Genomic DNA, 24,075 nt, shown 5'->3' on the forward strand with positions numbered 1-24,075 from the left:
TTGAAGGATTCTTAGCATGATGAATAGAAAAATGCAGGCAAAATGCTAACACAGAGCCAGGGATACTAAACAGTAGTTGCCCTTTCTTTACCTGAAGTTAGAAGCCCCCTCCCCACACGTGACCTCAAGGAATCGGATTTCTTAGAAAAGTGGACAACTGAACCTCATGCCCATTCTCTTCTGAAAGTCAGAAGGACAACCTGCCCCCCAGTTTGACTGAACTTAGAAGTAAGGAAGAAAAGCTGTCATGTTGACATGTGTATCTCCCAGGATTCTGTGCAGTTATTAAAAAGTTGTTTAATGAGTTTGCTTCCTATGCCCAGTAGGGCACAGTCTGTGGAAAGGGAAAGGGGAGGTGCCCACTGTCTGCAGAACAGTGAAAAGGACCACCATTTCCATGGACCCTATTGGGTGAGGTTTGTAGTTACAAACAACAGACTCCACCCCAGTCAGTTTAATTTTGAATGTGCATTTATTAAAATATAACCCATAGTGCTTGAGGCTACAGAAATGAAAATTGCAAATCATTGTACAATCAAGAAACATTTTTAAATGAAACTCTTCTCTCATGACTGATGTTCAGGACTGGATGCTGGAAATACCATCTTGGACACCCACAAGGAGAGCAGTGATGGTGGGGACAGGGATGTAGGTGAGGATGCCGTGAGGATGGGGGTGAAAACAAAAATCCTGTGTTACACTGCAGGCTCTGAATTAATGTCATGAGGAATGTGTTCCTTCCTTACTCCTTCCTTACTCAAATAATTATAAACAGCCTCTTTGGTGTCAGGAACTGTGTGAAGTGCTAGGGGTAAAAGGAAGACATGCTCTCACCGTGATGAGAGTCACCTGGATAGAACAGAATTAGACATGTTGACCAATAGAGGAAAGGAAATAGGCACGCTCTGCTGAGGAGGGTAGGGAGAGAAGGACTGTGAGGAGACTGAAGAGGTTCAGATGTAGACACAGCCCACCCTGCAGGAGTCCTCCTCGGACATCAGAGTTTCAGGGACTACTCTTCACATGTCATCTGCAGAAAGAAAGGAACTTGTTGAGCCATCAGTGTAGCCCCAGACCTAGACAATGGTCAACTTAATAGATCCCATATTTTCAAAACAATATGGAACCACATTCCCGAATCACGAACAAAAAGGAAGTGAATTTTCCAAGCCTAGGTGGGGCACTCAGGAGCACTGTAGACCTGCCCCTGGAGGGTGGCTGAGTCAGTGTTCCCAAATGAGAAAGAGGAGCATGTGATCAGGCTCAGATGATCACAAAGAGATATCTGGGGTTGACCTTCTGCCATCCTCTCCCTGGAGAACTCGCTCAGTGTGGGTTTCACAGGACACTGCAGCCTCTTCTCCTGGCAGCAGCGAGGAGGAAGACACTGTGCAGGGGGAATGGTGTGTGGCCCCCTGAGCTCCACCCATTTCCCCAGCCCTTCCCTCCTCCTGTGCCCTGGCCCCTGTCTTACCACAGGGACTGTGCCTTTGGATAGCAGGTCTTCATGCACTCCTCCAATGTTGGGAAGTTGTTTTCGTTTCCTCCGCAACCGCTATATACAAACAGCTCACAGTGCCCGGTCTGGGCATTGTAGAAGTACCTGGTCATCGAGGCGTTGCAGACACCAACAAATTTAGGCTCCACGCAGAAAGCAGGCATAAAAGCTGGGGAAACTAGAGGGGCAATGGCTCAGTTATGAGGATGGTCATCACTGCTCCGTACAAGGACAACAACTAGAACCACTGGTTTGTTTGCAAGAGAGAATGTTAAGGTTGTGGAGTGTGGTCAAATTGAAATGCCCATTTGAAAACACCCCTTCTGGGACAGAATATGAATGTTGCTAGGGATGACATGATATAGTAATCATATACAAATGTATATCTCCTCATGAAGTCTTCTAAGAAAGATAGGTATAATGCCTTTGATAAGCTGAAGAACATCTGTAAGACTTCTGAGGTGGTCCAGTGGTTAAGAATCTGTATTCCAATTAAGTAGTCCTGGGTTCAGTTCCTTGTCAGGAAACTAAACTTTCAAACGCTGTAGACACTAAGGAGGCAGGGCATAAATTCTTTATATTCATGACTGGAACTCTGTTCAAAGGATGTATGTAATATATTTCCCCTCTTCAGATGAGGAAATTGAAGATAACTTTTCCCATGAAACAGAGCATGTGGATGGTAGAGTCAGGACAAGTTACTATGGTGTCACAATGCATCTGATATAATATATGATTCTACCAGGAATTCGGGAAACACAGTTTACTTGTAAGAGTTTCTGGAGCTGCCGACCTACTTTCATTACTTCCTTGTAAGTAAGGTAACCTAAGCCCCCAAATCAAACGGCAGACTGAGCCTGGATTTATCCTATCACAAATATGTGGTGTCTTTACCAACACTAAGCAATTCTCCAGACACCCACTGGGTGTCCCCCAGTCAATTGATGTCTGGTATGAAATCTATACAGTTACCCCCACAGGTTAAGCACCCAAGATTGTCCTCACTTTAGTGCAAGCAACGTGGTCCCCACTTAGTTTTGCTTATGACCAAATGGTTAAAATGGAGAGGTCCATGATCCCAACTCCATGTTCAATAACTAAGTGTTAATGATGACTAAACTTTGGACAACACTTACCTACTGTTCCCAGATGAATATACATGAAACATCACAGTGAAATGGAGGAGAGGAGTAGGGCCAAGGGGCAGTGGAGGTGTGTGGAGCCTCCATTCCCCAATTAGTACAGCACCTTACAATGGTATTGACCACCCAGAAAACTCTCTGAACCCAAATACTTATGCACTGTTCAGGTTTCAATAGAAAGGCTTATGGAAGGAATCATTGGTCATTGATCTGAATCTCAGTGCCCTTCCCTCTTCCCCAAGGTGCAGATACTGCTGCTGCTGCTAAATTGCTTCAGTCATGTCCGACTCTGTGCAACCCCATAGACGGCAGCTCATCAGGCTCCCCTGTCCCTGGGATTCTCCAGGCAAGAACACTGGAGTGGGTGGTGCAGACACTACAAACCTTTATTCTCCTCATTGAGTGTTGAGTATTCCATATTGAGTGTTGGCAATTCCTCTTGCGTATGGTTATCGAACTGTATTCTGGAAATCATCACCTGACCTATGAAGGAGAGTAAATTTCAAGAATTTCAGGAGGCCTGGTCCGTGAAACAGGAAAAGGATCAAACATGGATAAGATAATACTTACCTTATGTGTGATTACTATAGCGATTACTATAACTACAAGGTATAATTTTACTTTATTTAAATTTTATGAATTTGAATGTTTTTTACACTAACTTTTCCCAATAAAGTCCACTATGAAACCAAGAGAAAAAAAAAAGACAACAAGGGAAGGGGCCTGGAGACTTTCGTTATATTTTATCAGCCTTGCTCCCACAGGCTACCCCACAAGGGCTGTTTCTTGCTTTCCCTGCAGTTGCCCTCCTCCGTGGTTCGACATCTTTTGATTACTCTTAACACAGGAATAAACATTATTTGATAGAGAAATACTTTTACTTGGCCAAACTATGTAGGCAGACATCTTCTTTCAGATTAAAACATTCTGATGGAAAATGGACAAATCTGTTCATGACGTGTGAATAAAGTCTTTCTATTCGTAACTCATCATCCCTTCTAAGAACTAATGTAACATGTTTCCTCATGTTGATGATTTGCCTCAGGAAACAAGCATGTGGCTGGCCTGGTCAGGACAAGATACTGTCATGTCACATCACATTTGATACACTATTGATTGGCTAGGAACTCAACAATACAAATGACCAGTGAGCGTTTCCAGGTCCAGGGTCTTACTTTCACTACTCACCTCTCCCCAAGCCTCACCTGAGCCCTCACATCACAGGGAAGGGTGAACCTGGCTGAGTCTATTTTTCTGACACCAAATACATGGTTTTTCCACCAACCATCCAATTCCCAGCACCCAACAGGCCTCCCATTGTCCATTGACTTCTGATATCATATCTGTGGAGTCAGGGCCGATGCCACAGGTTGAGGTATCAGGAATGCCCTGACCTCAGATGCCAGCCATCTGAGGTCAGGGCATTGAGTGTTCTCGAGTTATCATGCTTCTGACCAAGTGACTGAAACTCGAAATTTCCATGACTCCACCTCCATGCTCAAAAAGTCAATAGAACCAGCGACCAAACTCAGGAAAACTCAATCACTGTTCTCGGACTAACATACAGGAAATAACTCAGAAACCATGAAATGGAGGAGATCCTTCGGACATGGGAGGAGTGGAGGTGGACGGAGCCTCCATGCCTTCCTGAGCAGAGCACCCTCACCTCATGACCATTTCTTCCCACGTCATAAGCTCTCTAAGCCAATATTTATGGATTTTTATTGAGGTTTCACTCAATAGGCATATGTGTTGAATCATCAGCCAGTGGTGACTGACCTCAGGCTCAGTGCCCTCCTCTCTCCCCAGAGGTGCAGAAAGTTCTAACCTTTAAGTGCTTTCTTGACTATCTCAGCCAATCCTGTTAGTATACTGGCTCCCTTTCCGAAAATCTTGGTACCTAAGAAAGACAAACATTTCAAAATTTTCACAACTATTGGACCATGAACAAGGACAACATTCAAATATGAAAAATAAAATCATAGGGAAAAGTGGAGAAAGGAAAAGGCCTGGACAATTTGCTAATATTGTTCAAGCCTTGGTCCCATGAGCCAAGGGCTGGTTTTCATCCTTTCCCAGCAGTTCCATTTCTGAGTGGTCAGGGTCCGTGTAATTAATTTTTAAATAGAAGGATAATCATTATTTGACCCATAAACATTCTTTCTTTTGGCCCCAAGTAAGTAGGTAGAGAAATATTTCATGAACATATCCTTGTGGAAAATGACCAAACATGGCCATGCAATGTGAATAAACTGCTTATATTTATGACTGATAATACGTTCAGTGGAGAAGGAAATGGCAACCCACTCCAGGATTCTTGCCTTGAAAATCCCATGGACAGAGGAATCTAGCAGGCTATAGTCCATGGGTCGCAAAGAGTCGGACATGACTGAAGAAACTTTGCTCCATGTTCAAAGAACTCATGCAGCACTTATCTGCTGATCACATGAGAACTATAGATGACTTGCCAGAGGACACATGGCATGAGGGTGACAGGGTCCAAACAAGATACACCTTGTCACAACCCACTTGATACACTATCCTATTCTGCCCTGAACTCTGAAAATACCAACACCTGGTAACAGCTTCTGGGTGCAGTGTCCCACTTTCATTACTCCCCTGGCCCAGCACTCACCTGAGCTCCCAAAGCACAAGGGAGAGTGAGTTGAGTTTCCTTGACACCAAATATGTGGTGTCCCTTGAAACAACATCCAATTCCCCAAACACCCACTGGGTGTGCAACAACGCAATTTAATTTGGATAGGAAATTGGGGGAGTTAATATACATTCTTCATGCTGAGGTCTCAGAACTGTCCTCGCTTCAGATACCAACCATGTGGGCACATCCCTCATGATTTGACAAAGTGTCTAAAACTGGGAAGTTCCATTACTTCACATCCATGTTCAGTAATTCAGTTAATCTGAGGACCAACCTCAGGAAGACAACTCACATGCGGATCTCACAGTAATATTAAGGATAAATCTAGACACACCAAAATGAGTGAGATGTGCAAGGCAAAGTGGAAGTGAAGTTGTGGGGAGACTCAATTTCCTAGAGAACACAGGACCCTCATATCACCAACCTCCCTAATTTAACAGCCCAAAAGCTTTCTGAATGCCAACTTTTATGGATTCTTCTTCAGGTTTCATTCAACAGGTATTTTGATTGAATCATTGGCCAGTGGTTACTGTTCCCAAAATCAGGGCCCTCTCCTCTCCCCAGAAATACAAGAAGATCAAACCTTTAATCACACCACCTAGGATACTTTTGACCACATGTACTACTGAACGCTTCTCAAGTACCCGCTTCTGGCTTGTCTCCACACCTGTGAAAGACAGAAAATTCCAGATTTCAGGAGGCCTGGTCCATGAACTAAAACAAGGATCAAATATGCATAATAAAATGGTAGTGAAGAGTGGACGAAGGAGGGAACAAATATGGATAATAAACAGCTGTCAAAACAGGACATGGGAAAGGGACTGGAGACTTTCCTAATAATGTCTCAGCTTTGATATCAAGAGTCAACCTACAGAGGACTGTTTCACACATTCCCTACAGAACACTCATACCAGGTTTTTCTAATTTCTTTTCATGATAGCAGAATACTCATTACATGACACCTAAATATTTTTCCTTGCCCAAACTAAGAAGGTAAAGAAATTTTCTGAGAATTATACATCTTGGTGGAACATGCACAAAACTCACCATGAAACATTTATGCAATGTTGAGGTCTCAAGATATAGGTTTATTGATTGAATCATTGGTAATTGGTCATTGATCTGAATCTCAGTACCCTTCCCTCTTCTGCAAGGTCCAGAAAATACAAACCTTTATTCTCCTCACTGAGTGTTGAGTATTCAATCTTGAGTGTTGGCAATTCCTCTTGTGTATGGTTGTCGAATTGTATTCCGGAAATCATCACCTGACCTATGAAAGAGAGTAAATTTCAAGAGTTTCAGGAGGCCTTGGAATGGAAATAGGAAAAGGATCAAGCATGAATGAGATAATAACAATCAAAAGACAACAAGGGTAAGGGCCTGGTCACTTTCATTATACTGCATCAGCCTTGCTCCCACAGGCTACCCTACAAGGGCTGAGCTTCTTTCTTTCCCTGCAGTTGCCCTCCTACATGGCTCAACATCTTTTGATTACTCTTAATACAGGAATGAACATTATTTGATAAAGAAATATTTTACCTGGCCAAGGCATGCAGGTAGAGAATCTTTTTTCACAATAACACATCATGTTGGAAAATGGACAAATCTGTTCTTGACATGTGAATAAAGTCTTTCTATTCGTAACTTGTCATCTGTTCTAAGAACTAGTGTAGCCCTGTTCCATTCTTTTGGAATCCTGTTCCAAAACTAATGTTTCCCTTGTTCAGATGAGGAAACAGCAGATGACTTGGTCAGGACAAAAGCATGTGGGTGGCCTGGTCAGGACAATATACTATCACATCGCAACTAATTTGATACGCTATATATTGGCTAAGAACTCGACAATACAGAGAACTGGTGAGAGTTTCCAGATCCAGGGTCTTACTATCACTACACACCTCTCCCAAGACTCACCTGAACCCTCACATCACAGGGGAGGCTGAGTCTGGGTGAGTCTATTTCTCCTGACACCAAATGCGTGGTCTTTCCACCAACCATCCAATTCCCAACACCCAACGGGCCACCCACTGTCCTTTGATTTCTGATACCGTGTCTGTGGAGTCAGGGCCGATGATGCAGGTTGAGGTATCAAGACTGCCCTGACTATAGATGCCAGCCATGTGTTCTCGAGTTATCATGATTCTGAACAAGTGACTGAAAATGGAACTTTCCACCCTACCTCCATCCTCAAAAACTCAATCAAACCAGTAAACAAACTCAGGAAAACTCTGAATCCCTGTTCTGAGAGTAACGTACAGGAAAAAAACTCAGAAACTGTGAAATGGAGGAGATCTTTAGGACATGAGTGTAGTAGAGTTGGATGGAGCCTCCATGCCTTCCTGAGCAGAGCACCCTCACCTCATGACCGTTTAGCCCCACCTGATAAGCTCTCTGAGCCAATATTTATGGATTTTATTGAGGTTTCACTCAAGACTCATATGTATTGAATCGTCAGCCAGTGGTGACTGACCGCAGGCTCAGTGCCCTCCTCTCTCCCCAGAGGAGCAGAAAGTCCTAACCTTTAAGTGCTTTCTTGATGATTTCAGCCAATCCTGTTAGTACACTGGCTCCCTGTCCAAAAATCTTGACACCTAGGAAAGACAAACATTTCAAGAATATTGCACCATGATCCAGGACAATGTTCACGTATGAAAATAAAACGATAGGAAAATGTAAGACAGAGGAAAGGCACAGAAAATTTTCTAGTATTGTACAAGCCTTGGTCCTTGAACCCACCACAAGGCCTGGGTTTCATGCTTTCCTGGCAGTTGCTGTTCTCAGTGGTCCAGGTCTGTGTGATTAATTTTTATATAGAGGGATAATTATTACTTATCCCATAAATATTCATTCTTTCTGGCCCTAAGTGAGTAGGTACAGAACTGTTTCATGAAGATTTACTGGCATAAAATGATCAAACATAGCCATGAAATGTGAATAAGCTGTTTATATTTATGACTCGTAGTATTTTCCCAGAACTCATGCAGCACTTATTAGCTGTTCAGATGAGGACTATACATGACTTGCTGGAGGACACATGGTTTGAGGGTGACAGGATCCAAACAAGATACACCCTGTCACAACCAACTTGATATACTCTCCTATTCTGCCTGGAACTCTGAAAATACCGATAACTGGTGACAGCTTCTGGGTGCAGTGTCCCACATTCATTACTCTCCTGGCCCAGCACTCACCTGAGCTCCCAAAGCACAAGGGAGAGTGAGTTGGGTTTCCTTGACACCAAATATGTGGTGTCTCTCAAAACAATATCCAGTTACCCAAACACCCATGGGGTGTGCAACAATGCAATTTAATTTGGAGAGGAAATCAGGGGAGGTAACATGCATTCAGCATGTTGAGTCTCAGAATTATCCCGAGTTCAGGGGCCAGCCATGTGCACCCCTTGGTCATTATTTGTCAGTCTAAAACTGGGAAGTTCCATTAACCCACCTCCATGTTCAATAACTCAGTTAATCTCATGACCAAACTCAGGAAGATGCTCACATCACCACCCTCCCTGTTTTAACAGCCCAGAGGCTCTCTGAATGCCCACAATTGTGGATTCTTCTTGCGGTTTCACTAAACAGGAATTTTGATTGACTCGTGAGCCAGTGAGGACTGTTCCCAGTCTCAGTGCCCTCTCCTCTCCCCAGAGCTACAGGAAGAACACCAACCTTTAAGCACGCCGCCGAGGATACCTTTAACCACAGGTAGTACTGCACGCTTCTCAAGTCTCTGTTTATGGCTAGTCTCCACACCTAGGAAAGACAGTAAATCCAAGAGTTGCAGGAGGCCTGGTCCATGGACTAAAACAATGATCAAATATGGATAAAAATAGTCATCAACAGTACAAATGAGGGGAAAAAATATGGGTAATATGCAATAGTCAAAATAGAACATGGGAATGGGCCTGGAGACTTTCCTAATAATGTCTCAGCTTTGGTTCAGGAGTCAACCTACACAGGGCTCTTTCTTATATTCCCTGCAGAACATTCATCCCAGCTTGCCTTAATTATTTCTCGTGATAGCAGAAGACTCATTATTTGACACCCAAATATTCTTTGTGGCACAAAGTAAGTAGGTAAAGAATTTTTTTTGATGAATGCATATTGGCAGAACATGCACTAATTCACCATGAAATATTTATGCGCTGTTGAGATTTCACGAAATAGGTGTATTGACTGAATCATTGATCATGGATCTGATCTCAGTGCCCATCCCTCTTCCCCGAGGTCCAGAAAATACAAACCTTTATTCTCCTCAATGAGTGTTGAGTATTCAATCTGGAGTGTTGGCATTTCCTCTTGCGTATGGTTATCGAACTGTATCCCAGAAATCATCACCTGACCTATGAAAGAGAGTAAATTTCAAGAGTTTCAGAAGACATGGTCCATGAAACTAGAAAAGGAACACAGATGCATAATATAATACCAGTCAAAAGACAACAGGGGAAAGGGCCTGGAGACTTTCCTAATATTGTATCAGCCTTGCTCCCATACGCTACCCCAAAGGGCTGTGTTTCTTGCTTTCCCTGCAGCTGCTCCCCTCGTGGCTCGGATCTTTTGATTACCCTTAATAATATGGGAATAAACATTGTTTGATAAAGAAATATTTTTACTTGGCCACAGAAAGTATGTAGAGAATGATTTTTTCAGGTTAACACACTGTGTTGGAAAATAGACAAATCAGGTCATGACACATGAATAAAGTCTTTCCTTTCATAACTCTTCATCTGTTCTAAGAACTAATGTAACTTGTTTCCCCTGTTCAGATGAGGAAACCCCAGATGACTTCCCCAGGAATAAGCATGTGGGTTGCCTGGTCAAGACAATATATGATGATGTCACAAACCATATGATACACTACTGATTGGCTAGGAACTCAATAATACAAAGAACGGGTGAGAGTTTCTAGGTCCAGGGGATTACTTTTACCACTCACCGCTCCCCAATCCTCACCTGAGCCATCAAATCACAAGGGAGGGTGAGTCTGGGCTTTTTCCTGACACCAAATATGTGGTTTTTCCAACTACCATCCAATTCCCAACACCGAACGGGCCACCCAGTGTCCATTAACCTTGGATACCATATCTGTGGAGTTAGTGCCAATGCCACAAGTTGAGGTATGGAGAAGCCCAGACTTCAGTGCCAGCCATTTGTTCTCAAGTTATCATGTTTCTGAACAAGTGACTGAACCTTGAAATTTCCTCTCTACCTCCATGCTCAAAAGCTCAATCAAACTCAGGAAAACTCTTAATCACTGTTCTCAGAGTAACGTACAGGAAAAAACTCAGAAACACTGAAATGGAGGAGATCTTTAGGGCACAGGTTAGTGGAGTTGGATGTGCCTCCATGACCTTCTGAGTAGAGCACCCTCAACTCATGACCATTTAGCCCCACCTGATAAGCTCTCTGAGCCAATATTTATGGATTTTTATTGAGGTTTAACTCAAGACTTATATGTATTGAGTCGTCAGCCAGTGGTGACTGACCTCAGGCTCAGTGCCCTCCTCTCTCCCCAGAGGAGCAGAAAGTCCTAACCTTTAAGTGCCTTCTTGACTATTTCAGCCAATCCTATTAGTATACTGGCTCCCTTTCCTACAATCTTGACACCTAGAAAAGAAAAACATTTCAGGAATATTGCACCATGATCCAGGACAATGTTCACATGTGAAAATAAAACGATAGGAAAATGTAAGACAGAGGAAAGGCACAGAAAATTTTCTAATATTGTACAAGCCTTGGTCCATGAACCAACCACACAAGGCCTGGGTTTCATGCTTTCCTGGCAGTTGTTGTTCTCAGTGGTCCAGGTTTGTGTGCTTAATTTTTAAATACAGGGATAATCATTACTTGTCCCATAAATATTCATTCTTTCTGGCCTCAAGTAAGTAGGTAGAGAACTGTTTCAGGAACATTTCCTGGTGTAAAATGACCAAACATGGCCATGAAATGTGAATAAGCTCTTTATAAATATATCTTTATATTTATATCTCGTAATATGTTCCCAGAACGCATGCAGCACTTATCTGCTGATCACATGAGGACTATACATGACTTGCCAGAGGACACATGGTTTGAGGGTGACAGGGTCCGGACAAGATGCACCCTGTCACAACCCACTTGATATACTTTCCTATTCTGCCTGGAACTCTGAAAATACCAGTAACTGGTGACAGCTTCTGGGTGCAGTGTCCCACTTTCATTACTCCCTTGGCCCGGCACTCACCTGAGCTCCCAAAGCACAAGGGAGAGTGAGTTGGGTTTCCTTGACACCAAATATGTGGTGTCTCTCAAAACAATATCCAGTTACCCAAACACCCATGGGGTGTGCAACAACACAATTTAATTCAGAGAGGAAATTGGGGGAGGTAACACGCATTCTGCATGTTGAGTCTCAGAATTGTCCCGAGTTCAGGAGCCAACCATGTGCACCCATTTGTCAGTATTTGGCAAAATGTCTAAAACTGGGAAGTTCCGTTACCCACCTCCATGTTCAAAAACTCAGTTAATCTGATGACCAGACTCAGGACAACCACTAACATAGGGATCGCACCTTGTTACTAAAGATAATTCTAGGCACACCACAATGAGTAGATGTGCAAAGCAAAGTGGAAGTGGAGTTGTGGGGAGCCTCCATGTCCTAGAGAACACAGAACCCTCATATCACCACCCTCCCTGTTTTAACAGCCCAGAAGCTCTCTGAATGCCCCACATTTGTGAATTCTTCTTGCAGTTTCACTAAACAGGAATTTTGATTGAATCATAGGCCACTGAGGACTGTTCCCAGTCTCAGTGCCCTCTCCTCTCCCCAGAGCTACAGGACGAACATACCTTTAAGCACTCCACTGAGGATACCTTTAACTGAACGCTTCTCAATGCCCTGTTTATGCATTGTCTCCACACCTAGGAAAGACAGTAAATCCAAGAGTTGCAGGAGGCCTGGTCCATGGATTAAAACAACGATCAAATATATATAATAAAATAGTCGTCAAAAGTGGACAAATGAGGGAACAACTATGGATAATACACAATAGTCGAAAGGGAATGTGGGAATAGGCCTGCAGACATTCCTAATAATGTCTCGGCTTTGGTTCAGGAGTCAACCAACACAGGGCTCTTCTTACATTCCCTGCAGAACATCTCATCTTGCTCTAATTATTTTTCATGATAGGGGAATAATCATTATTTTAACCCAAATATTCTTTGTGCCCAGAGTAAGTAGGTAAAGACATTTTTTGGATGAATACATATTGGCGGAACATTCACTAAATTCACCATGAAATATTTATGCACTGTTGAGGTTTTACAAAAGACGCGTATTGACTGAATCATTGGTCACTGGTCATGGATCTGAATCTCAGTGAGCTTCCCTCTTCCCCGAGGTCCAGAAAATACAAACCTGTGATCTCCTCACTGAGTGTTGCGTATTCAATCTCGAGTGTTGGCAATTCCTCTTGAGTACTGTTATCAAACTGTATCCCGGATATCATCACCTGACCTATGAAAGAGAGTAAATTTCAGGAATTCAGAAGACACGGTCCAAGAAACAAGAAAAGGAACACAGATGCATGATATAATACCAGTCAAAAGACAACAGGGGAAAGGGCATGGAGACTCTCCTAATATTTTATCAGCCTTGCTCCCACAGGCTACCCCACAAGGGCTGTGTTTCTTGCTTTCCCAGCAGCTGTTCCCCTCATGGCTGGATCTTTTCATTACTTTTAATTATATGGGAATAAACATTGTTTGATAAATACTTTTACTGGCCACAGCAAGTAGGTAGAAAATCACTTTTTCCCCTTAACACACTGTGTTGGAAAATAGACAAATCAGGTCATGACACATGAATAAAGTCTTTCCTTTCATAACTCTTCATCTGTTCTAAGAACTAATGTAACGTGTTTCCCCTGTTCAGATGAGGAAACTCCAGATGACTTCCCCAGGAATAAGCATGTGGGTTGCCTGGTCAAGACATTATACGATGACGTCACAAACCATATGATACACTATTGATTGGCTAGGAACTTGACAACACAGAGAACGGGTGAGAGTTTCCAGGTCCAGGGGATTACTTTTACTACTCACCGCTCCCCAAGCCTCACCTGAGCCATCAAATCACAGGGGAGGGTGAGTCTGGGTTTTTTCCTGACAGCAAATATGTGGTTTGTCCAACAACCATCCGATTCCCAACACCCAACAGGCCGCCCAGTGTCCATTGACCTTGGATACCATATCTGGGGAGTTAGTGCTGATGCCACAGGCTGAGGTATCAAGTCTGCCCAGACTTCTGATGCCAGCCAAGTGTTCTTGAGTTATCAAGTTTCTGAACAAGTGATTGAAGCTTGAAATTTCCACTCTACCTCCATGCTCAAAAACTCAGTCAAACCAGTTAATAAACTCAGGAAAAGTCTTATTCACTGTTCTCAGAGTAACGTACGGGAAAAAACTCAGAAACACTGAAATGCAGGGAATGTTTTGGCATTGGTGTAATGGAGTTAGATGGAGCCTCCATGCCTTCCTGAGCAGAGCACCCTCACCTCATGACCGTTTAGCCCCACCTGATAAGCTCTCTGAGCCAATATTTATGGATTTTTATTGAGGTTTCACTCAAGACTCATATGTATTGAATCGTCAGCCAGTGGTGACTGACCGCAGGCTCAGTGCCCTCCTCTCTCCCCAGAGGAGCAGAAAGTCCTAACCTTTAAGTGCTTTCTTGATGATTTCAGCCAATCCTGTTAGTACACTGGCTCCCTTTCCGAAAATCTTGACACCTAGGAAAGACAAACATTTCAGAAATATTGCACCATGGTCCAGGACAATGTTCACGTATGAAAATAAAACGATAGGAAAATGTAAGACAGAGGAAAGGCACAGAAAATTTTCTAATATTGTACAAGCCTTGGTCCATGAACCAACCACAAGGCCTGGGTTTCATGCTTTCCTGGCAGTTGCTGTTCTCAGTGGTCCAGGTCTGTGTGATTAATTTTTATATAGAAGGATAATTATTACTTATCCCATAAATATTCATTCTTTCTGGCCCTAAGTGAGTAGGTACAGAACTGTTTCATGAAGATTTACTGGCATAAAATGACCAAGCATAGCCATGAAATGTGAATAAGCTGTTTATATTTATGACTCGTAATATGTTCCCAGAACTCAGGCAGCACTTATCTGCTGTTCAGATGAGGACTATACATGACTTGCTGGAGGACACAGGGTTTGAGGGTGACAGGGTCCGAACAAGATACACCCTGTCACAACCAACTTGATATACTCTCCTATTCTGCCCTGAACTCTGAAAACACTGATATTGGTAACAGCTTCTGGATGCAGTTTCTCACTTTCATTACTCTCCTGGCCCAGCACTCACCTGAGTTCCCAAAGCACAAGGGAGAGTGAGTTGGGTTTCCTTGACACCAAATATGTGGTGTCTCTCAAAACATCATCCAATTCCCCAAACACCCGTGGGGTATGCAAGAATGCAATTTAATTTGGAGAGGAAATCAGGGGAGGTAACATGCATTCAGCATGTTGAGTCTCAGAATTATCCCGAGTTCAGGAGCCAGCCAATGTGCGCCCATTTGTCATTATTTGGCAAAGTGTCTAAAACTGGGAAGTTCCATTAACCCACCTCCATGTTCAATAACTCAGTTAATCTCATGACCAAACTCAGGAAGATGCTCACATCACCACCCTCCCTGTTTTAACAGCCCAGAGGCTCTCTGAATGCCCACAATTGTGGATTCTTCTTGCGGTTTCACTAAACAGGAATTTTGATCGACTCATGGGCCAGTGAGGACTGTTCCCAGTCTCAGTGCCCTTTCCTCTCCCCAGAGCTACAGGAAGAACACAAACCTTTAAGCACGCCGCCGAGGATACCTTTAACCACGGGCAGTACTGCACGCTTCTCAATGCCTCGTTTATGGATTGTCTCCACACCTAGGAAAGACAATAAATCCAAGAGTTACAGGAGGCCTGGTCCATGGACTAAAACAACGATCAAGTATGCATAATAAAATAGTCGTCAACAGTGGACAAATGAGGGATAAAACATAGATAATACGCAATAATCAAAACAGAACGTGGGATGGGCCTGGAGACTTTCCTAACAATGTCTCAGCTTTGCATCATGAGTCAACCTACACAGGGTTGTTTCTTACATTCCCTGCAGACATTCATTCCAGCTTGCTCTAATTATTTTTCATGATAGCAGAATATTCATTATTTGACACCTAAATATTCTTTGTGGCCCAAAGTAAATAGGTAAAGAAATTTTTTAATTTAAATTTATTTTTTACATGAATGCATATTGGTGTAACATGCACTAAATTCACCATGAAATATTTATGTGCTGTTGAGGTTTCAAGAAACAGACGTTTTGACTGAATCATTGATCATTGGTCATGGATCTGAATCTCAGTGCCCTTCCCTCTTCCTTATGGTCCAGAAAATACAAACCTTCATTCTCCTCAATGAGTGTTGAGTATTCAATCTGGAGTGTTGGAATTTCCTCTTGAGTACTGTTATCAAACTGTATCCCGGATATCATCACCTGACCTATGAAAGACAGTAAATTTCAGGAGTTCAGTAGACATGGTCCGTGAAACAAGAAAAGGAACACAGATGCATGATATAATACCAGTCAAAAGACAATAGGGGAAAGAGCCTGGAGACTTTCTTTATATTGTATCAGCCTTGCTCCCACAGGCTACCCCACAAGGTCTGTGTTTCTTGCTTTCCCTGCAGCTGCTCCCCACCTGGCTCAGATCTTTTGATTACTCTTAATAATATGGGAATAAACATTGTTTGATAAAGAAATATTTTTACTTGGCCACAGAAAGTATGTAGAGAATGATTTTTTCAGGTTAACACACTGTGTTAGAAAATAGACAAATCAGGTCATGACACATGAATAAAGTCTTTCCTTTCATAACTCTTCATCTGTTCTAAGAACTAATGTAACTTGTTTCCCTGTTCAGATGAGGAAACCCAGATGACATCCCCAGGAATAAGCATGTGGGTTGCCTGGTCAAGACAATATATGATGACGTCACAACCCATTTGATGCACTATTGATTGGCTAGGAACTCGACAACACAGAGAACGGGTGAGAGTTTCCAGGTCCAGGGATTACTTTTACTACTCACCACTCCCCAAGCCTCACCTGAGCCATCAAATCACAGGGGAGGGTGAGTCTGGGTTTTTTCCTGACACCAAATATATGGTTTTTCCAACAACCATCCAATTCCCAACACCCAACAGGCCGCCCAGTGTCCATTGACCTTGGATACCATATCTGTGGAGTTAGTGCCAATGCCACAGGTTGAGGTATCGAGACTGCCCAGACTTCAGATGCCAGCCATGTGTTCTCGAGTTGTCACATTTCTGAACAAGTGACTGAAACTCGAAATTTCCACTCTATCTCCATGCTCAGAAACTCAATCAAACCAGGATCAAACTCAGGAAAACTCTTAATCACTGTTCTCAGAGTAACATACAGGAAAAAACTCAGAAACACTGAAATGGAGGAGATCTGTAGGGCGTAGGTGTAGTGGAGTTAGATAGGCCTCCATGACCTTCTGAGTAGAGCACCCTCAACTCATGACCATTTAGCCCCACCTGATAAGCTCTCTGAGCCAATATTTATGGATTTGTATTGAGGTTTCACTCAAGAGTCATATGTATTGAATCGTCAGCCAGTGGTGACTGACCTCAGGCTCAGTGCCCTCCTCTCTCCCCAGAGGAGCAGAAAGTCCTAACCTTTAAGTGCTTTCTTGACTATTTCAGCCAATCCTGTTAGTATACTGGCTCCCTTTCCGACAATCTTGACACCTATGAAAGACAAACATTTCAGGAATATTGTACCATGAACCAAGACAATATTCACATATGAAAAATAAAACATTAGGAAAAAGTAAGACAAAGTAAAGGCCTGGAGAATTTTCTAATATTGTACAAGCCTTGGTCCCATGAACCAACCACCCAACAGCTGGGTTTCATGCCTTCCCAGCATTTGCTCTTCTCAGTGGTTTAGGTCTGTGTGATTAATTTTTAAACAGAGGGATAATTCTCATTTGATCCATAAATATTCTTTCTTTCTTGCACCAAGTAAGCAGGTATAGAATTTTTTCATGAACATTTCCTGGTATAAAATGACCAAACATGGCCATGAAATGTGAATAAGCTCTTTATATTTATGACTCGTAATAAGTTCCCAGAATTCATCCAGCACTTATCTGCTGTTCAGATGAGGACTATGGATGACTTGCCAGAGGACACATGGCATGAGGGTGACATGATCTAAACAAGATATATCATGACACAACCCACTTGATACACTATCCTATTCTGCCTGGAATGCTGAAAATACCAATAATTGTCAGAGCTTCTGGGTACAGTGCCCCACTTTCATTACTCCCCTGGACCAGCAATCTCCTGAACTCCCAAAGCACAAGGGAGAGTGAGTTGGGTTTCCTTGACACCAAATATGTGGTGTCCTTTGAAACAACATCCAATTCTCCAAACACCCACTGGATGTGCAACAACACAATTTAATTCGGATAGGAAATCAGGGGAGTTAATATACATTCTGCATTTTGATGTCTCAGAACTATCCTCAGTTCAAATGCGAACCATGTGGGTCATTGATCTGAATCTCAGCGCCCATCCTTCTTCCCCGAGGTGCCCAAACTACAAACCTTTATTCTCCTCATTGAGTATTGCATATTCAATCTCAAGTGTTGGCAATTCCTCTTGTGTATGGTTATAGAATTGTATTCTCGAAATCATCACCTCATCTATGAAAGAGTAAATTTCAAGAGTTTCAGGAAGTTTGGTATATGAAACAGGAAAAGGATCAAACGTGGATAAGATAATACCAGTCAAAAGACAACAAGGGAAAGGGCCTGGAGACATTCATTATATTGTGAAGCCTTGTTCTCACAGGCTACCCTACAAAGGCTGTGATTTTTGCTTTCCCTGCAGCTGCCCTCCTCCGTGACTCTACATCTTTTTATTACTCTTAATAATATAGGAATAAACCTTTTCCAATGAGAAATATTTTTACTTGGCCACAGCAAGTAGGTAGAGAATATTTTTTCAGATTAACGCATTGTGGTGGGAAGTGGACAAATCTGGTCGTGACACGTGGATAAACTGTTTCTATTCATAACTCATCATCTGTTCTAAGAACTCATGTAACATGATTCCCTGTTCAGATGAGAAAACTGCAGATTACTTGCACCAAGACACACATTCAGGAGGCTTGGTCAGGACATGATACTGTCACATTGATACGCATTTGATACACTATTGCTTGGCTAGGAACTTGACAATACTGACAACTGGTGAGAGTTTCCAGGTCCAGGGTCTTGCTTTCCTAACTCACCTACCCTCAAGCCTCACCTGAGCCATCACGTCACCATCGTGGGTGACTCTGGGATTTTTCCTAACACCAAATACACGGTTTTTCCAACAACCATCCAATTCCCAACACCCAACATGCCAAAGTCCACTGACTTCTGATACCATCTGTGAAGTTCGGGCCAATGCCACAGGTTGATGTAGGGAGATGGCCCTAACATCAGATGCTAGCCATGCCCTCTTGAGTTATCATGTTTCTGACCAAGTAACTGAGACTTTAAATTTCCACAACTCTACCTCCATGCTCAAAAACTCAATCAAACCAGCAACCAAACTCAGGAAAACTCTTAATCACTGCTGTCAGTGTACATTACAGGAAAAATCTCAGAAACAGTGACTACGAGGAGATCTTTAGTACATGGGAGGAGTGGAGATGGATGGAGCCTCCATGCCTTTCTGAGCAGAGCACCTTCAACTCACGACTGCTTCTTCCCCCCTCATAAGTTCTCTGAGCCAATATATATTGAGTTTCATTGAGGCTTCACTAAGAGTTCAATATGTATTCAATCGTAAGCCAGTGGTGACTGATCTCAGTCTCAGTGCCCTCCTCTCTCCCCAGGGGTTCAGAAAGTCCTAACCTTTCATTGTTTCGTTCAGTATTTTAGCCAATCCTCCTAGTATACTGGCTCCCTTTCCGACAATCTTGGAACCTATGGGAGACAAAAATTTCAAACATTTCAGAATATTGGAACATGAACCAGGACAACATTCACATATGAAAAATAAAATGATAGGAAAAAGTGAGAAAAGGGAAGGCCAGCGGAATTTTCTAATATTGTAAAGTCCTTGGTCCCATGAACCAACCACACAAGGCCTGGGTTTCATGCTTTCCTGGCAGCTGCTCTTCTCAGTGTTCTAGGTCTCTGTGATTAATTTTTAAACAGAGGGATAATCATCACTTGAGCCATAAATATTCTTTCTTTCTGGCCCAAGTAAGTAGGTACAGAAATGTTTCATGAACATTTACTGGTGTAAAATGACCAAAAATGGCCATGCAATGTGAATAAGCTGTTTATATTTATGACTGGTATTATATTCCAAGAATTCATGCAGCACTTATCTGCTGTTCAGATGAGGACTGTGGATGACTTGCCAGAGGACACATGGCATGAGGGTGACAGAGTTCGAACAAGATACACCCTGTCACAACCCACTTGATACACTATCCTATTCTGTCCTGAACTCTGAAAATACCAACACCTGGTAACAGCTTCTGGGTGCAGTGTCCCACTTTCATTACTCCCCTGGCCCAGCACTCACCTGAGCTCCCAAAGCACAAGGGAGAGTGAGTTGGGTTTCCTTGACACCAAATATGTGGTGTCTCTAGAAACAACATCCAATTCCCCGAACACCCACTGGGTGTGCAACAACGCAATTTAATTCAGATAGAAACTCGAGGGAGTTAATATACATTCTGCATGTTGAGGTCTCAGAAGTGTCCTCACTTCAGATGCCAGCCATGTGGGCCCATCCCTCATGATTTGACAAAGTGTCTAAAACTGGGAAGTTCCATTACCCCACCTCCGTGTTCAATAACTCAGTTAATCTGATGACCAAACTCAGGAAGACCACTCATATAGGGATTGCACCTTGTTATTAAGGATAATTCTAGGCACACCAAAATGAGTAGATGCGCAAGGCAAAGTGGAAATGGAGTTGTGGGGAGCCTCCTTGTCTTAGAGAACACAAGACCCTGACATCACCACCCTCCCTGTTTTAACAGCCCAGAAGCTCTATGAATGTTCTCTGAATGCCTGAATTCTTCTTGAAGTTTCACTAAACGGGTGTATTGATTGAATCATTGGCCAGTGAGGACTGTTCCCAGTCTCAGTGCCTTCTCCTCTCACCAGAGGTACAGGAAGAACAAACCTTTAATCACACCACCGAGGATCTTTTTAAACACTTCTCTTACTGAACGCTTCTCAAGGCCATGTTTGTGGCTTGTCTTCATACCTATGAGAGACAGTAAATTCCAAGAGTTTCAGGAGGCCTAGCCATGAACTAAAACAATGATCAAATATGGATAATAAAATAGTCATCAACAGTGGACAAATGAGGGAATAACTATGGATAATACACAATAGTCAAAAGGGAACATGGGAAAGGGCCTGGAGACTTTCCTAACAATGTCTCAGCTTTGGTATCAGGAGTCAACCTACTCAGGGCTGTTTCTTTCATTCCCTGCAGAACATTCATCCCAGCTTGTTCTAATTATTTTTCATGATAGAGAAATACTCATTATTTGACACCCAAATATTCTTTGTGGCCCACAGTAAGTAGGTAAAGAAATCTTTTGAGATGAATGCATATTGGCAGAACATGCACTAAATTCACCATGGAATATTTATGCACTGTTGAGGTTTCAACAAACAGGCTTATTGATTGAATCATTGGTCATTGATCATTGATCTGAATCTCAGTGCCCTTCCCTCTTTCGCGAGGTTCAGAAACTACAAACCTTCATTCTCCTCACTGAGTGTTGAGTATTCAATCTCAAGTGTTGGCAATTCCTCTGGCGTGTGGTTATCGAACTGTATCCTGGAAATCATCACCTGACCTATGAAAGAGAGTAAATTTCAAGAGTTTCAGGAGGCCTGGTCCGTGAAACAAGAAAAGGAACAAACATGGATAAGAAAATACCAATCAAAAGACAACAAGAAAAGGGCCTGGAGACTTTCTTATATTGTATCAACCTTGTTCCCACAGGCTACCCCACAAGGGCTATGTTACTTGCTTTCCCTGGAGCTGCTCCCCTCATGGTTCAGATCTTTGATTACTCTTAATAATACAAGAATAACATTATTTGATAAAGAAATATTTTTACTTGGCCACAGCAGGTAGGTAGAGAATTTCTTTTTCAGTTCAACACATTGTGTTGGAAAATGAACAAATCAGGTCATGACACATGAATAAAGTCTTTTCTTTCATAACTCTTCATCTGTTCTAAGAACTAATGTAACATGTTTCCCCTGTCAGATGAGGAAACTCCAGATGACTTCCCCAGGAATAAGCATGTGGGTTGCCTGGTCAAGACAATATATGATGACGTCACAACACATATGATACACTATTGATTGGCTAGGAACTCGACAACACAGAGAACGGGTGAGAGTTTCCAGGTCTAGGGGATTACTTTCACTACTCACCACTCCCCAAGCCTCACCTGAGCCATCAAATCACAGGGAAGGGTGAGTCTGGGTTTTTTCCTGACACCAAATATATGGTTTTTCCACAATCATCCATTCCTAACACCCAACAGGCCACCCAGTGTCCATTGACCTTGGATACCATAGCTGTGGAGTTAGTGCCAATGCCACAGGTTGAGGTATCAAGACTGCCCAGACTTCGGTGCCAGCCATGTGTTCTTGAGTTATCATCTTTCTGAACAACTGACTGAAACTCGAAATTTCCACTCTACTTCCATGCTCAGAAACTCAATCAAACTGTGAACAAACTCAGGAAAACTCTTAATCACTGTTCTCAGAGTAACTCAGAAACAGTGAAATGGAGGAGATCTTTAGGGTATGGGTGTAGTGGAGTTGGATGGGGAGCCTCCATGCCCTTCTGAGCAGAACACCCTCAACTCATGACCGTTTAGCCCCACCTGATAAGCTCTCTGAGCCAATATTTATGGATTTTTATTGAGGTTTCACTCAAGACTCATATGTATTGAATCATCAGCCAGTGGTGACTGACCTCAGGCTCAGTGCCCTCTTCTCTCCCCAGAGGAGCAGAAAGTCCTAACCTTTAAGTGCTTTCTTGATGATTTCAGCCAATCCTGTTAGTATACTGGCTCCCTGTTCGAAAATCTTGACACCTAGGAAAGACAAACATTTCAGGGATATTGTACCATGATCCAGGACAATGTTCACATATGAGAAATAAAACGATAGGAAAATGTAAGACAGAGGAAAGGCACAGAAAATTTTCTAATATTGTACAAGCCTTGGTCCATGAACCAACCACAAGGCCTGGGTTTCATGCTTTCCTGGCAGTTGCTGTTCTCAGTGGTCCAGGTCTATGTGATTAATTTTTAAATACAGGGATAATCATTACTTGCCCCATAAATATTCATTCTTTCTGGCCCCAAGTAAGTAGGTAGAGAACTGTTTCATGAAGATTTACTGGTGTAAAATGACCAAACATGGCCATGAAATGTGAATAAGCTCTTCATATTTATGACTCAAAATATGTTCCCAGAACTCATGCAGCACTTATTAGCTGTTCAGATGAGGACTATACATGACTTGCCGGAGGACACATGGTTTGAGGGTGAGAGGGTCCGAACAAGATACACCCTGTCACAACCCACTTGATATACTCTCCTATTCTGCCCTGAACTCTGAAAACACTGATATTGGTAACAGCTTCTGCGGGCAGTGTCCCACTTTCATTACTCCCCTGGCCCAGCACTCACCTGAGCTCCCAAAGCACAAGGGAGAGTGAGTTGGGTTTCCTTGACACCAAATATGTGGTGTCTCTCGAAACAACATCCAGTTATCCAAACACCCACAGGGTGTGCAACAAGGCAATTTAATTCAGAGAAGAAATCGGGGGAGTTAACATACATTCTGCATGTTGAGTCTCAGTATTGTCCCGAGTTCAGGAGCCAACCATGTGCACCCATTCGTCATTATTTGTCAAAGTGTCTAAAACTGGGAAGTTCCATTAACCCACCTCCATGTTCAATAACTCAGTTAATCTCATGACCAAACTCAGTAAGACATTCACATCACCACCCTCCCTGTTTTAACAGCCCAGAGGCTCTCTGAATGCCCACATTTATGGATTCTTCTTGCAGTTTCACTAAACAGGAATTTTGATTGACTCATGGGCCAGTGAGGACTGTTCCCAGTCTCATGCCCTCTCCTCTCCCCAGAGGTACAGGAAGAACAAACCTTTAAGCACACCACCGAGGATGCCTTTAACCACAGGTAGTACTGCACGCTTCTCAATGCCCTGTTTATGGATTGTCTCCACACCTAGGAAAGACAATAAATCCAAGAGTTGCAGGAGGCCTCGTCCATGGACTAAAAACAACGATCAAATATGGATGATAAAATAGTTGTCAACACTGGACAAATGAGGGAACAACTAAGGATAATATGCAATAGTCAAAACAGAATGTGGGAATGGGCCTGGAGACTTTCCTAATAATGTCTCAGCTTTGGTATCCAGAGTCAACCTACACAGGGCTGTTTCTTATATTCCCTGCAGGACATTCATCCCAGCTTGCTCTAATTATATTTCATGATAGAATAATGCTCATTATTTGACACCCAAATACTCTTTGTGACCCAAATTCTAGGTAAAGAAATTTAAGATTAATACATCTTGGTGGAACATGCACGAGAT

General features: G+C 42.7%; 1 protein-coding gene across 2 annotated transcripts in view; it reads right to left on the bottom strand.

Moving 5' to 3' along the window:
- Positions 1 to 453: 453 nt before the first annotated feature.
- LOC147360147 (uncharacterized) overlaps positions 454 to 24,075 on the bottom strand; it is a 28,786-nt gene continuing 5,164 nt past the window's right edge. The window contains exons 5-26 of one of the 2 annotated variants that reach the window (XM_086331610.1): positions 23,619 to 23,702; positions 22,466 to 22,537; positions 21,179 to 21,277; positions 20,590 to 20,673; positions 19,299 to 19,370; positions 17,997 to 18,095; positions 17,059 to 17,130; positions 15,757 to 15,855; positions 15,154 to 15,237; positions 13,998 to 14,069; positions 12,698 to 12,796; positions 12,130 to 12,201; positions 10,837 to 10,908; positions 9,546 to 9,644; positions 8,971 to 9,054; positions 7,819 to 7,890; positions 6,471 to 6,569; positions 5,883 to 5,966; positions 4,469 to 4,540; positions 3,025 to 3,123; positions 1,475 to 1,676; positions 454 to 1,030 (exon numbers count right to left, since the gene is read on the bottom strand). In XM_086331610.1, the coding sequence (XP_086187736.1) occupies position 1,030; positions 1,475 to 1,676; positions 3,025 to 3,123; positions 4,469 to 4,540; positions 5,883 to 5,966; positions 6,471 to 6,569; positions 7,819 to 7,890; positions 8,971 to 9,054; positions 9,546 to 9,644; positions 10,837 to 10,908; positions 12,130 to 12,201; positions 12,698 to 12,796; positions 13,998 to 14,069; positions 15,154 to 15,237; positions 15,757 to 15,855; positions 17,059 to 17,130; positions 17,997 to 18,095; positions 19,299 to 19,370; positions 20,590 to 20,673; positions 21,179 to 21,277; positions 22,466 to 22,537; positions 23,619 to 23,702 (1,892 nt within the window). In that variant the 3' untranslated portion in view covers positions 454 to 1,029. The remainder of the gene's footprint in view (positions 1,031 to 1,474; positions 1,677 to 3,024; positions 3,124 to 4,468; positions 4,541 to 5,882; positions 5,967 to 6,470; positions 6,570 to 7,818; positions 7,891 to 8,970; positions 9,055 to 9,545; positions 9,645 to 10,836; positions 10,909 to 12,129; positions 12,202 to 12,697; positions 12,797 to 13,997; positions 14,070 to 15,153; positions 15,238 to 15,756; positions 15,856 to 17,058; positions 17,131 to 17,996; positions 18,096 to 19,298; positions 19,371 to 20,589; positions 20,674 to 21,178; positions 21,278 to 22,465; positions 22,538 to 23,618; positions 23,703 to 24,075) is intronic. The other variant, XM_086331611.1, reaches the window with a different exon arrangement.

This window comes from Bos grunniens, chromosome 13, assembly GCF_055505025.1.
Source record: "Bos grunniens cultivar Pamir isolate PY7600 chromosome 13, Bosgru_T2T1.0, whole genome shotgun sequence".
NCBI classification, from domain to species: domain Eukaryota; kingdom Metazoa; phylum Chordata; class Mammalia; order Artiodactyla; family Bovidae; genus Bos; species Bos grunniens.